The sequence below is a fragment of the Megascapheus bottae genome, chromosome 15 (assembly GCF_031878675.1).
Source record: "Megascapheus bottae isolate mThoBot1 chromosome 15, mThoBot2.hap1, whole genome shotgun sequence".
NCBI lineage: Eukaryota > Metazoa > Chordata > Mammalia > Rodentia > Geomyidae > Megascapheus > Megascapheus bottae.
In genome coordinates, this window is record NC_143523.1 from 24,519,931 (window position 1) to 24,532,548 (window position 12,618).

General features: G+C 43.9%; 1 protein-coding gene across 2 annotated transcripts; it reads left to right on the forward strand.

Annotated features, from left to right (window-relative positions):
- Positions 1–210: 210 nt before the first annotated feature.
- On the forward strand, positions 211–11,072 carry Morn4 (MORN repeat containing 4). Of its 2 annotated transcripts, none has more exons than XM_090346126.1 (5): positions 211–348; positions 7,530–7,627; positions 8,889–9,003; positions 9,445–9,554; positions 9,977–11,072. In XM_090346126.1, exons 2-5 carry the CDS (start codon positions 7,561–7,563, stop codon positions 10,123–10,125), a joined length of 441 nt encoding a protein of 146 aa, XP_090202252.1. In that variant the 5' UTR covers positions 211–348; positions 7,530–7,560; the 3' UTR covers positions 10,126–11,072. The 2 variants fall into 2 exon arrangements, with proteins under 2 accessions (XP_090202252.1, XP_090202253.1); XM_090346127.1 differs by lacking the exon at positions 211–348 and adding an exon at positions 360–381.
- The last annotated feature ends 1,546 nt before the right edge of the window (positions 11,073–12,618 follow it).

Genomic DNA, 12,618 nt, shown 5'->3' on the forward strand with positions numbered 1-12,618 from the left:
TTGGGGTTAACTTTTAGCCCAGAGCACTCCGTGTGGAGTTGGGGGGGGGTCCCACAGCCCCACCCCTCTGCCAGATACTCCGCCCAGACGCCCCGCACCAAGATGGTGCGGAGAGAGAGAGAGCCGGACCAATGGGGAGTGGCGTTGTTCCAGGTTGCCCAGGTGACAGCCAATGGGCAGCGGGAATAGCGCTCAGTGCTGCCACCCAGGATGGCGGCGTCCAGAGGGGCCGATGCTGGTGGAGGCGGCGGAGTGGAAGGTGGCGGCGGGGAGCAGGGCAGAGCCAAGGTCCAGGTCTCCGGAGCCCCGCGTCTGGGTGCGGCCGTCGTGCAGATAGGTGGAGCCCAGGTGAGCGGATGGCGCCGGTGGGAGGGCACACGGGTAGGTCAGCCCGGGAGGGGCGGCCTGACCAGGGGTAGAGAGCCGCCGCGCTGTCCCGACGCGCAGACCCCGGCGGGACCGGGGCGAGTCGGAACCCGGGTCTCCGGTCGATCGTGAGGTCCAGGCCGGGCAGAGCCTTGGCACCGAGCCAGGTGGGGGGCCGGGCGGCTGTAGGGAATGGCTGCCTGTGTGGGTCTGGGAAGGAGGGCAGATGCGGGCACAGGCAAGGTAAGGGGGTGACCGGAAGGCCAGAACCGCGGGAGCCGGAGTGGCCCCGGGGCGGGGGGGGGGCTGGGGCTTTGTCTGCCCTGGGGGAGCCGCTTCCACATTGGGGGAGAATCCTCGCACGGCTGAGGTTTGAAGATGGGGTGCCTCGGTGACTTGGTAGAGGGCATCCTGGCAGCTCGCAGCCCCCACCAGCTCAGGTGGCACCGTGGGTAACTGCTGTGCTTTAGAGCCCGGCCCAGGCAGCTTCTTTTTTTTCCTCCTCTTAGAAGAAACAATGTTCTGATGGTGTTATCTCTCGTCTTACATCACCGCCAAGTGTGTGTGTGTGTGTGTGTGTGTGTGTGTGTGTGTGTGTGTTTCTTTTTCTGCCCATCCTGGGGATTGAACTAGAGGAGTTGCACCTGGTAGGCAGAAGTTAGATCGCTGTGAGCCACACCCCCTGTCCCTTGTGATATTTTTAGTGTTTTCACTTGGAATCTAACCATCCCGCCATCTTCCTGAGTAAGATTTTCATGTAGTGAATGATACAGCTGTTTACTTTTCAAAGGGAGGAAAGTGGGATTAAAATTATAATTTAAAAAGCCTAATTATTTGATTCTCAGCAGAGGGTAGGAGGTGGAGGTGACAGCAAGCAAGCAAGAAAAAAATATCTCTAAGTCATTTAAAAACCCTGTAGAATGTTTGAGCTTTTGTTCTTGTTTCCTAAAAAAAAAAAAAAAAAAAAAAAAAAAAAAAAAAAATCTTACCTTGGTTCATCAGGACTTTTATTTTCACCTACTTTGGATTCCAAAAGCCTAAAATGCTTTCTTTTGCATAAAAGAACTTTTCTAAGACTATCATACCCTAGCACACGTGGCTGTGGGGAACAATCTGAAAATTTAAATTGTTAGGAACTGCTTCTAAATAATAATAGCTAACTGGAAATCTATTCCCTTTGTGTTATTGTTCCCTTTTCCAGTACCCGTAAGGTTGGCATCAACCACTTAACCACTTTAAGCACTTCCAACTTTTTGGTGGTTAATCAGGGGATATGCCAATCTTACAGACTTTTCTATGCAGGCTGGCTTCAAACCTGGATCTTCAGATGTCAGCCTCCTGAGTAGCTAGGGCTACAAGTGTGAACCTCTGGTATCCAGCTGAATTTGATAAAATATTTGAAAGGATGATAATACCATGTAAAGATCTCTGTGTTTTATACTATTTCAGATGGAATGTGGAATCAGTGACTGGGAGATGGAATCTAAAGGTTCCCTCACTGAGGCTTGTTTCCTGGGCTGGGATGATTCAAACTAGAACAACACATGACCTCTATCTGCCTTGGCTTCCTCGTTGCTTGGAAGCTTTGGACAGCTGGACTGCTTTATATGGTGAATCAGATCTCTAAGTGTGTATGTAGAAGTCAGCTGGATGGAAGTCATCTCACCTTATGTGATAAAAACCTTAAGACACCCATCACTTCCCAGTAGAGTTGTATTGCTTAGATCTTACAAGCCTGATCTGATTCCAGAGAGAGAAGTTAAGCCTCTATCTTTTTTTTTTTTAATTGTCGGGGTAATGTATAGAGGGTTAGAATTACATTTGCCAGGTAGTAGGTGCATTACTTCTCACACATTGATACCCCTTCTCATGTTTTTGTCCCCATTTCCCTCCCCACACCCAAGCCTCTATCTTTTGATGGGTTAGTGGCACAGGCTGTAGAAGAATGTGTAAAAGGAGGTGTAATTTCAAACATATTTGGAAAATACAATTTGTGACATTCAGTAATAGGAAGATAACTTTTTTTTGCCAGTCCTGGGGCTTGAACTCAGGTTCTAGGCACTGTCCTTGGACACTTTGTACTCAAGGCTAGTTCTCTACCACTTGAGCCACAGCACCACTTCCAGATTTTTCTGCTCCCAGCCCTCATACAGTCTTAAAAATAAATAAAGGGGGGGCTGGGAGTTTGGCCTAGTGGTAGAGTGCTTGCCTAGCATGCTCGAAGACCCAGGTTTGATTCCTCAGTACCACATACATAGAAAAAAGCCAGAAGTGGTGTTGAGGCTCAAGTGGTAGAGTGCTAGCCTTGAGAAAATCCAAGGACAGTGCTCAGGCCCTGAGCCCAAGCCCAGGACAGGCAATCAATAAATAAATAAATAGGGTCAGGAGTTTGGCCTAGTGGTAGTTTGCCTAGCATGCACGAAGACCTGGGCTCGATTCCTCGGTACCACATACATACTAAAAAGCCGGAAGTGGTGCTGAGGCTCAAGTGGTAGAGCTCTAGCGTTGAGAAAGTCCAAGGACAGTGCTCAGGCCCTGAGCTCAAGCACAGGACTGGCAAAAAATAAAATATAAATAAATAGGTATCAATGTTCAAGATGTACTCACTACCTGACAAATGTAACTGTAACCCCTCTATATATCATCTGACAATAGAATACAATTATTAAAAATAAACAAGTTGTAGACTCCAGAGCTGATCTCTTTCTCTCCCTCTCTCCCCCTCTCTCCCTCTCTTTCTCTCTTACATACACATATACACAAGTCAGATTTCCAGCTTCAGGGTGTGGTTACTAAGTACATTGGCTAGTGATCATCTTCAGGCTAGAGAGATATTCCCTTCTGTGTGTTTCTTTTCCCTCAAGGACCCTCTTCTAGTCCATTTGGAACTGGGTGGGATGCCACTCGAAGTTTCATGTAGCTTCAAGAAAAATAAATAAAAGGTCCTGCTCCACCTGAGTTCCTGTGAACCTACTGTGGCTCTTCAAATTCTACTGCAGTAACTTTGCTTTTTAAATGTTTCTTTTCTGCTAGTATTGGGACTTGAACTTAGCCTCATGCTCTAATTTGGCCTTTTCACTCAAAGCTGATATTCTACCATACTTCAGGCTTTTTGCTGATTAGTTGGAGATAAAAGTCTAATGATTGGCTTCAAATTGTGATTTTCAGAGCTCAGTTTCTTGAGTGGAATTATAGATATAAGCCACCATTACCTGGACACTCTCCTAATTTTGAGTAGATTGGTTAACTACTAGCAAACACATAAAGGAAATGCCTTTATCTTGCAATTTCTGTAGTTACAGAGTTAGTTATAAGATAGTCTACTTAGGGGCTGGGAGTTTGGCCTAGTAGTAGAGTGCTTCCCTAGCATGCATGAAGACCTGGGTTCAGAGTCCTCAGTTCCACATACATAGAAAAGCCAGAAGTGGTGCTGTGGCTCAAGTGGTAGAGCTAGCCTTGAGGAAAAAGCCCACATACAGTGCTCAGGCCGTGTTCAAGCTCCAGGACTGGCAAAAAAAAAAGATAGTCTAATTATAGTTTTGGGGTGTAGTTCAAGGGGTAGACTTCCTGCTTAGCTACTTTGAGGCCCTCAATTCAGACTCCAAGACCACCCCCATATATATATGTGTGTATGTATATTTTTTATTTTATTTATTTATTATTATTTTTTTGACAGTCCTGTGCCTTGTACTTACTTGCACCACTTCTGGCTTTTTCTGTGTATGTGGTACTGAGAAATCGAACTGGGGTCTTCGTGCACGTTAGGCAAACACTCTATCACTAGGCCAAACTCCTGGCCCTAAAAATATATTTTTAAGGTTTGTTGTAAGATTTTGTAGAAAATACAATCTTCAGACTCCAAAGAATTTGTTTTCTATTTCTAATTTATACCATGAGCTGACTTGTATTGCTGTGACTTAATTAGTTGTAGAAACAACCAAAGATTCATAAGAGCTTACTGAAATGCCCAACTGAACTAAAAAGAGTTTTCTTCTGCAGTTCTGATAGGAAACTGTTTCTCTTCCTCTCATTAATGTTTTATTTGCAGTAGAAGCATGCTGACCTCTATTTCAGCATGCTCTGATGCTATGCTGATAAGAGGCTTGTGAGCCTGAAATTGGATGCTGACCCCACTGTATGTCGATAGGACAGAGAAGCCACAGGAGTCACTAGCTGTGCATCACCTCTGTGAAAATAGGCCCTAAGTTTGGAAAGGTTAGTACTAGGGGGAAAAAATGGCCCTTTCCTAAAGATATTTTATTCTATGTGAGGGTTTGTAGACTAGAGAAATGAGAAGATCCCTTACAGATGAGTCCAGCAGGTCTCAAAGAACCTCTGGAAAGGTAGCTGTCCTTATGGGTCTAGAAAATATTTCTCCATTTTTGGATGAGAGCCCAGGGGTGCTCAGGACTAATCTGGCCTTAAATCTGAAAATGAGAGCTTAGAGGCAAGGCCTGGCCTACAGAATGTGAAGATGCTGTTTTGGGGTCAGGCCAGGCTGTTGTCACATTGGTCCATTTCTGGTCCATTTCTGGGATATTGGTATCAGAAATGACCAAAGTTAAAATACTCCATAGGGTACTGAAGAACAGACGGGTAGCAACTATAGTTTTTCATATACTTAATACTTGCCACATTGGTCAAATTGGCTGAATTGATCTGTTTCAAAGTCTTCTTTGAATTATGTTTGCTGTTTTTTTCTTTTCTTTTTTTTTTTTTTTGTTGGGGGGGTGGGTGGTGGTCCTAGGAGTTTGAAGTCAGGGCTAGTAAGTAAATATGTGAGTTTAGGTGTCTTATGTCCAAATGTGGATGGAAATAAACCAACATTTAGTGGACAGGGCCAGGCAGCATTCTATGCACATTCATGTATGTTATTTAATTTAGTCCTCCTGTCAACTCTGAAATGCATTTATAATTGTACTTTATAGATGAAACATAGAACACTTAATAACTTGCCCAGGTTATGTCAGCTTGGCAGGCATTACGGGATGTGATCAGATGGGGGTGGGGTGCGCATGAACGAGGACAGGATATGATAAGGTAGGCCTTTGCTAGAATTTTGTTTGAGCCAATTCAGCAGCTGCCTCAAAAGTAAGAGGCCCCAAATTCCAGTCCCAGTACTGCCAAGAGCTAATGGGTAGAGGAAGGAATTAATGAACTCTGCCTGTGTGTGTGTGTGTGTGTGTGTGTGTGTGTGTGTGTGTGTGTGTGTGTATGTGTGTATGTGTGTGTACATATATGCATGTATGTGCATATACACACTGGGCCTTGAACTCAGGGCCTTGACACTGTCCATTCTCTTTTTGCTGAAGGCTGGTGCTCTATCACTTAAGCACAGCTCCACTTCCAGCTTTTTAGTGGCTAATTGGAAGTAAGAGTCTCATGGACTTCCCTGCCCAGGCTGGTTTTGAACAGCAATCCTCAGATCTCAGCCTATTGAGTAGCTAGTATTTCATGTAGTAACTAGTGTTACAGCCAGTGGTGTGTTACTACACTCTGCTTCTTAAAAGGAGGCTCTGCCGCTGCTGTTGGCTCACGCCTGTAGTCATAGCTACTCAGGAGACTAAAATCTGAGGATCACAGTTCAAAGCCAGCCTGGGCATGAAAGTCTGTGAGACTCTTACCTCCAATTAACCACTAAAATGACTGGAAGTGGTGCTCTGGCTCAAAGTGGTAGAGCACTAGCCTTAAGACATCAGGGGTAGCACCCAGGCCCAGAGTTCAAGCCCCAAGGCTGATCCAAAAAAAAAAAAAGGATGCGCCCTCATCACATTGCATTGCAAGGAAATGAATGAAAGAATACCTACGTGGGTTTTCAGACTACCAACTTATTATATTTCTTCCTTACAAGAATTTTTGACTAGCCAGGTGCGGTGGCTCACGCCTATAATCCTAGCTACTCAGGAAGCTGAAATCTGAGGATCAAGGTTCAAAGCCAGCCGGGACACAAAAGGACCTGAGACTCTTATCTCCAATTAACCTCTAGAAAATGGGAAAGTGGTGGGGCTTGGCTTAAGGGAAGGGTGGTAGCCTTGAGCTGAAGAGCTCAGGGATAACTCTCAGGCCCAGCTCAAGCCCTAAGACCCCCCCCCCAAAAAAAAAAAAACTTTGACTAGACTCAGCTTCAGCTTCTTCAACCCCTCCTACTTCCTGTTACAGCAGTCATTTCCCTTAAATATTGCTTTGTCCACAGGCTTCCCGGAGCTCTTTTTCCTTTTAGCTGCTGTAACCTCTTTTGCCTAGGATTCAGAGATTTCCATGGCTGGCCTGACATAACTGCAGAGGTGGAGTGCTGAAAGACTAGCCACCAACACATTTGTAAACCACTCTGAGTTTCTGTCGGTTAACCTAGAAAATGAGAAAGGTTCTTGTCAGATTTAAGGTCAAATGAATATACCTATTACTCCCCAAATAAGTCTTCATCTGAGTCAGATCAAGCTTCTTATTTTCCATTGAATATCCCATGTGTGCTTACATTCCCCACTTCCTCAATTGGGAATCAGGTTTTGCTTTCTTTGCTACTTGTTTTGGGTGATGCCCCTCATTTGTCTTTGTTAATCCCTGCCTATCCAAGTTGCAATTTAATTTTAGTAAGTCTAGACAACTACCGACTATAATTCACTGAGGGGTGAAACTATATTTTATGGGGATGGAAATGTGACTTAGTGGTAGAGTGCTTGCCTAGCATGCATGAAGCTCTGGGTTCAATTCCTCAATACCACATACACAGAAAAAAAATGAAAAGTGGTGCTGTGGCTCAAGTGGTAGAGGTCTAGCCTTGAGCAAAAGAAGCTCAGAGACAATGCCCAGGCCCTGAGTTCAAGTCCCAGGACTGGCAAAAAAATAAAAATTTTAAACAAGAAATTATATTTTATACATGAACTAAACTAACAAGCTTGTTACTGCGTGAGTAGCTGTAGATTAAACCTCCCTTCCATCTCAGGCCATAGTAAATAGGAATAAGCTGAAAACATTTAGGAGACATAGCAGGATAAGAGTGCTTGGGAAGAGGTGGTGCTAATATGGTGATGTGGTAGTTGGAGAAAGTAGTTGAATCCAAGATAGTAAATACTAAGCTGGTAAAATGTAGCCATGGGCAATGCCTTTGCTGTCCATTTCTCCATCCAGCCCATGACACTGCTTCTCCTGTTTATTTCCTACAGTTTTCACCCTTTTCTTCCATAAGCTGTTATCATGACACTGACAAAAGGTTCCTTCACTTACTCCAGTGGGGAGGAATATCGTGGAGAGTGGAAGGAAGGTAAGAAGGACCCACAGTGACTCTCCAGGGCTACATACATTGGTTAAAGGAAAAATATATCAAGATAGGTAGCCAGCTTTATGGCACTTTATTCTTCTGCAGAATTTAACTCCACAGAGTACCTGTGTTCTCATCTGGAATGTAGTAAAGGAATTAGAACAATGCTGTTGTTAATCCAACCACTAGATATATGCTAAATCTTCCCATCTCCAAATGTACTATGCTTTAACATTTTTTCATCCCTTAATGAGTTACTTGGGAAATTGCTTAAATAAGTGCTAATGTACCTAGTGGGTCAAAATGAATTATTTTAAGTGCCTGTAAATTAGATAGTACAGACTTACTTGCAATGACTTGGTTTCAGTGACTCTTAAGAAGTTAGGGGAGGAAGTGGCACTGTGGCTCAATGTGGTAGAGCAGTAACCTTGAGCTGAAGAACTCAGGGACAGTGCCCAGGCCCAGAGTTCAAGCCTCACGACTGACCAAAAAAAAAAAGAGTTAGAAGAGATTATAAAATTAGAGCACTCTCACAAATGGACATTCTTTCCTTTGAGTTTCCTGTCCCAGCTCATTCCAGTCATAGGAATAATAAAGGTCTTTGGAGCCTGAAACTATACAGGAAGACAGGAAGCAGTTTAAGAGTATTCAGTTTACAAACACAGCCTAGCCACTTTAAAGTCTTGCTCAGTTTTGTAGTCTGGTTTGTAAGCACAACCCTATTGATATAGTAGAGCTCAAACCAGTGCAAAGTGGTTAAGTTTTCCCTATACCTTCATGATGCTAAATATTAAAGGGTACTTCTTTATTTTTTTTTTTCAAAGAACAATATAGGTAAGGCTAAAGGCCTGACAAGTCCGTTTTGTTCTACTACTTAGAGCTCTGGAATTTTAAGTTCTTTAGCTTTTCCTGATCTCCATTTCCTCATCTTTTTAACTCTAATAATAGTACTGTGGCTGCCTTACAAGATTGTAAGGAGTATTAAATATGATCAATAAAAAGGGCTTAGAAGGGTGGCTGACACATAGAAAAGGAGCAAAAAAATGTTAACTGTTGTTATCTTCAGAGTTTCCTTATCATTCACATTCATTTTAGAGACTTACTCCAAATCTGATGCTGTGACTTAAAATAGAGGTCCCAGGAGCTAAAGTTCAGGTGCCTGATTCTCTCCTGTTATTATGGAAAATAGGAGATGCAGAATAAGAAAGAAGAGACCCTAAAGCTGTTCCATTCTAATCTGGCACCTGTCCTTCTCTTTGCTCAGGTCGCAGACATGGTTTTGGTCAACTGATGTTTGCAGATGGTGGCACCTACCTGGGTCATTTTGAAAATGGGCTCTTTAATGGCTTTGGGGTACTGACCTTCTCAGATGGCTCAAGGTGAGTATTAGTTTACTCCTTTTCCAGCTTTTAAACTAGAGAGGCTCTGATTTTTAAAAATGGGTCAAAAAAATGGGTCATTGGTGAATATATGATCAACGCTGAACTTGTCCCAGGCCTTGAAGAAAAGCAATATGCAGTTGCTGTTTTTTTTTTATTGGTTACTTTAAAATAGATGTAAAATTGGAATTGTCAGAGAGGTAAGTGCCCCTTTTTCCCAACTCCAATGACCTGAGTTCTTTTATTGAGAGTAGGGCCTCATAATACCCATACTTTCTGACTTTTTCTGCTGGCTAGAAATAGGACGGGTGGGATAGGTGGAGCTCTGAGCTTTGATCCTTGGCAGTATTAGCTAACTCCTATTAGCAGCTGTTTAACTCAATAAACCAGCACAAGGAACTTGCTGATAAAAAGTTAACTTGCATCTTGTTGTCTTAACAGGTATGAGGGAGAGTTTGCCCAGGGAAAATTTAATGGCGTTGGAGTCTTCATTCGACATGACAACATGACCTTTGAGGGGGAATTTAAAAATGGCAGAGTAGATGGTTTTGGTACGTTTTGGCCTGGGAGTAACTTTGGTAAGGTAGAAGTATGCCTTCTTTAAATTCCTTTGTGGAACCTGTAGTGCCCTCCTCACTACCTATCCATTGAACTCACTAGAGGAATATCAAGATGACCCCTGTAGCCAGGCGAGGAGGCTCTCACTTGTAATCCCAGCTAGTCAGGAGGCTGAGATCTGAGGATGCCGGTTCAAAAGCTAGTGTGGGCACTGAAGAGTCCATGAGACTCTTATCTCCAGTTAATCACCAGAAAACCAGGCTCAAGGGGTAGGGCAGTAGCCTTGAGCTGAAGAGCTCAGGGACAATGTCCAGGCTCAGAGTTCAAGTCCCATGACCAAAAAAAAAAAAAAAAAATCCCTGATGCCTTACTACAGTGGTCTGTCTTCTCCCTTATTTATTTGTCCTCCTCAAAGGCCTGCTGACTTTCCCTGATGGTTCTCATGGAATACCCCGCAATGAAGGTCTGTTTGAAAACAACAAGTTGCTGCGGCGTGAGAAGTGTTCAGCTGTGGTGCAGCGGGCTCAGAATGCCTCCAAATCCGCCAGAAATCTCACTGCTTGATGGGGCAGTAGTCAGAGAAGTGTTGGATAAAGCCAGAACACCCTTGCTCACTCCAGGTGAATGAGTAAACCAGATATGAAATGAGAAGGAGCAAAAGCCTGTGAAGTGCCCATCACCTGCCAGTCAGGAACTCAGTCACTGGAAAGTGCTGAGGATTTTGACCAAGACCCTGAAGCAGTTGTTAGCAGTTCTGTCTTTTTCTGACCGAATGTGCAAAAGGACAGAGGAACCATCCTTATTATTTATTTGTTGGTGTTCCTTGTTCCTAAGGCCTTGGGTTACCCAATGCAAAGCTGCTGTGGCCCTCACTCCATTTGCTGCCAAGTGACACAGAATCTTTTCATTCTGGCTCCATTCGGGGCAGTTAATCCTATCACATCAACTTAGGACCAGTGATTTGTGTTGTCCTAGAGAAATAACAGAAAGGGAATAGGGGTGGCTCTATGAAAGTCAAGACCAGAGTTTTTTGTTTTGTTTTTTTCCTGGTCCATCATGGAGCTTGAACTCAGGGCCTGGGCGCTGTCTCTAAGCATCTGTGCTCAAGGCTAGCATTCTACCATTTTAAGCCACTTCTGGTTTTCTGGTGGTTAATTGGAGATAAGAGTCTCACGAACTTTCCTGCCTGGACTGGCTTTGAACCTTGATCCTTAGGTCTCAGCCTCATAAGTTGCTAGGATTACAGGTGTGAGCCACCGGCTCCCAGCTTAGATCTTTTCTATATATTGCTCCCATATTTGTTGCAGTTGGAGTCAGCTCCAGGTTCCTACTTTGTCTGAACAGACTGATCTTTGTCTCTTATTCCCTCTGTGAAGGAGTCAGTAAAATAGCTGGTTTCTCTTCCCTGACTTTACATGCTGTCTTCTTTACTTGAATTACAGTAGATAATCAAATCCCCACTTGTGCCTCTCTCCTTTCTTAAATGTTAAATAGGATCCCTTTGTGGAATTAAAAATTATTGTGAAAATAATCTTGTAACTTGTATTTATTACTCATTCTACGTCAGAGGGCAGACTGCTTCAGGACTCTGTCAGAGAGACCTGAGTCCAAGGGAAGGCTTGAACTGGTACATTTCTTCCCTGATAGGCAAGTAGATCAGACTCACCTCAACCCTTTGGATGTAGGTAGACTTGGACCTATTATGGAACTACAGTAAGTTAACAAAACATTGGCTCCTTGCATTTGACTTGCTGTGACTGTTCTACCAAGATCTTCGGCACTCAGATCTGGGTCAGATCATGGCAGGAAGAATCCCCACATGGCTCATTCTGGGGCCTCTAGTTAGCCTGTGACAACAGCTCCTGTCATCACACCGAATCCCTCAACAGCAGACTATGGTGAAAATTATAGCTGTGTGCCTATTCTCTGAATTGTACTGTAGAAACACATGTTTCTAGAAATAAACAGTCACCAGAAACTTCCTATACATGGTTTTCACAGTTTTCTGGCCCTGTGTCCTCATAAATAGCAGTCCATTTCCTGTCTGTAAAAGTTAATCAGGTGGGGCTTGGAGCTGACACTGCATACTTCACTACATAACACCATCTAATTCTCAGAACCCCTGCAAGTAGAAGGCATTCACTTTTTTTTAAATCGGGCAGCCTGAGTTTACCCACACTAATAAATGGCAAGGCTGAGATTTCTGACCTAGTCTTTCTGATTCCAATTCCCTTTGTACTGGACCTCTCTCACCCGGAGCACCAGAATGCTCAGTGCCTGTGGCCAGTGATGGCCAGATCTTCTGGGTGTCCTCAAACAAGTCAACTCTTGCCTGGATTCCCCTTTCTCTGCCACAGTAAAATATTGGAATGCACCACCATGTTAACCCATGCATGACCCTACTCGGTCCTTACCACAGCCCTTGAAGGCACAGTGACTACCCTGTATTATAAGTGGTGTTCAGGGAAGTTAAGTCATTTCCCCCCAAGTCCCATAGGCACTAGCGAACAAAGCCTAGAAGATAACCCCAGGCTTGATAAAGAGCCTAGCTTGTACACCAGCCTGCCTCCCTGCCCTAAGTCTGCTTGCCTCAGCCCTGCTGCCATGGAAGCTGCCAGTAAGAACCAGAGGACTCAGTTTCCAGTTTTTTATTTGTTTAGATCGTCTTTTATAGTCTTCTCTAACATCCCTTTACTTATTTATAATGAGTAATTGAAAAAAATTTATCTTAGTTTTTCTGCCACTGGTCACATAATAATACAGAAAAGAGTTAAAACATTTTTAAAAAAACTCCAGCCTTTTGGGTTCATGTACTAAATATTTCTAAATGTCCCAGCTGTGCCCTTTTGTTTATACGGTCTCCCATTGGAAAATCCTAACCTTGGCATGACGTGAGCACCTGTAGCTCTGGCTCTTGGTAGCGTAGCTCTAGGTGGGAAGATTACTTGAGCCCAGGAGTTTGAGACCAGCTGGGGCAGCACAATGAAAGAATAAAAAAAGGAAAGGAAAGGAGGGGGTAGGGAGGGAAGGAAGTAGAGAAAGGGAAGGAGAGAAGGA

Bases quoted from the DNA above. Each gene is read 5' to 3' on its own strand.
- Morn4 (XM_090346126.1), top strand. From the start codon at position 7,561: ATGACACTGACAAAAGGTTCCTTCACTTACTCCAGTGGGGAGGAATAT. The intron at 7,628-8,888 runs GTAAGAAGGACC...CTCTTTGCTCAG, and splicing joins TCGTGGAGAGTGGAAGGAAG to GTCGCAGACATGGTTTTGGT. The intron at 9,004-9,444 runs GTGAGTATTAGT...TTGTCTTAACAG, and splicing joins ACCTTCTCAGATGGCTCAAG to GTATGAGGGAGAGTTTGCCC.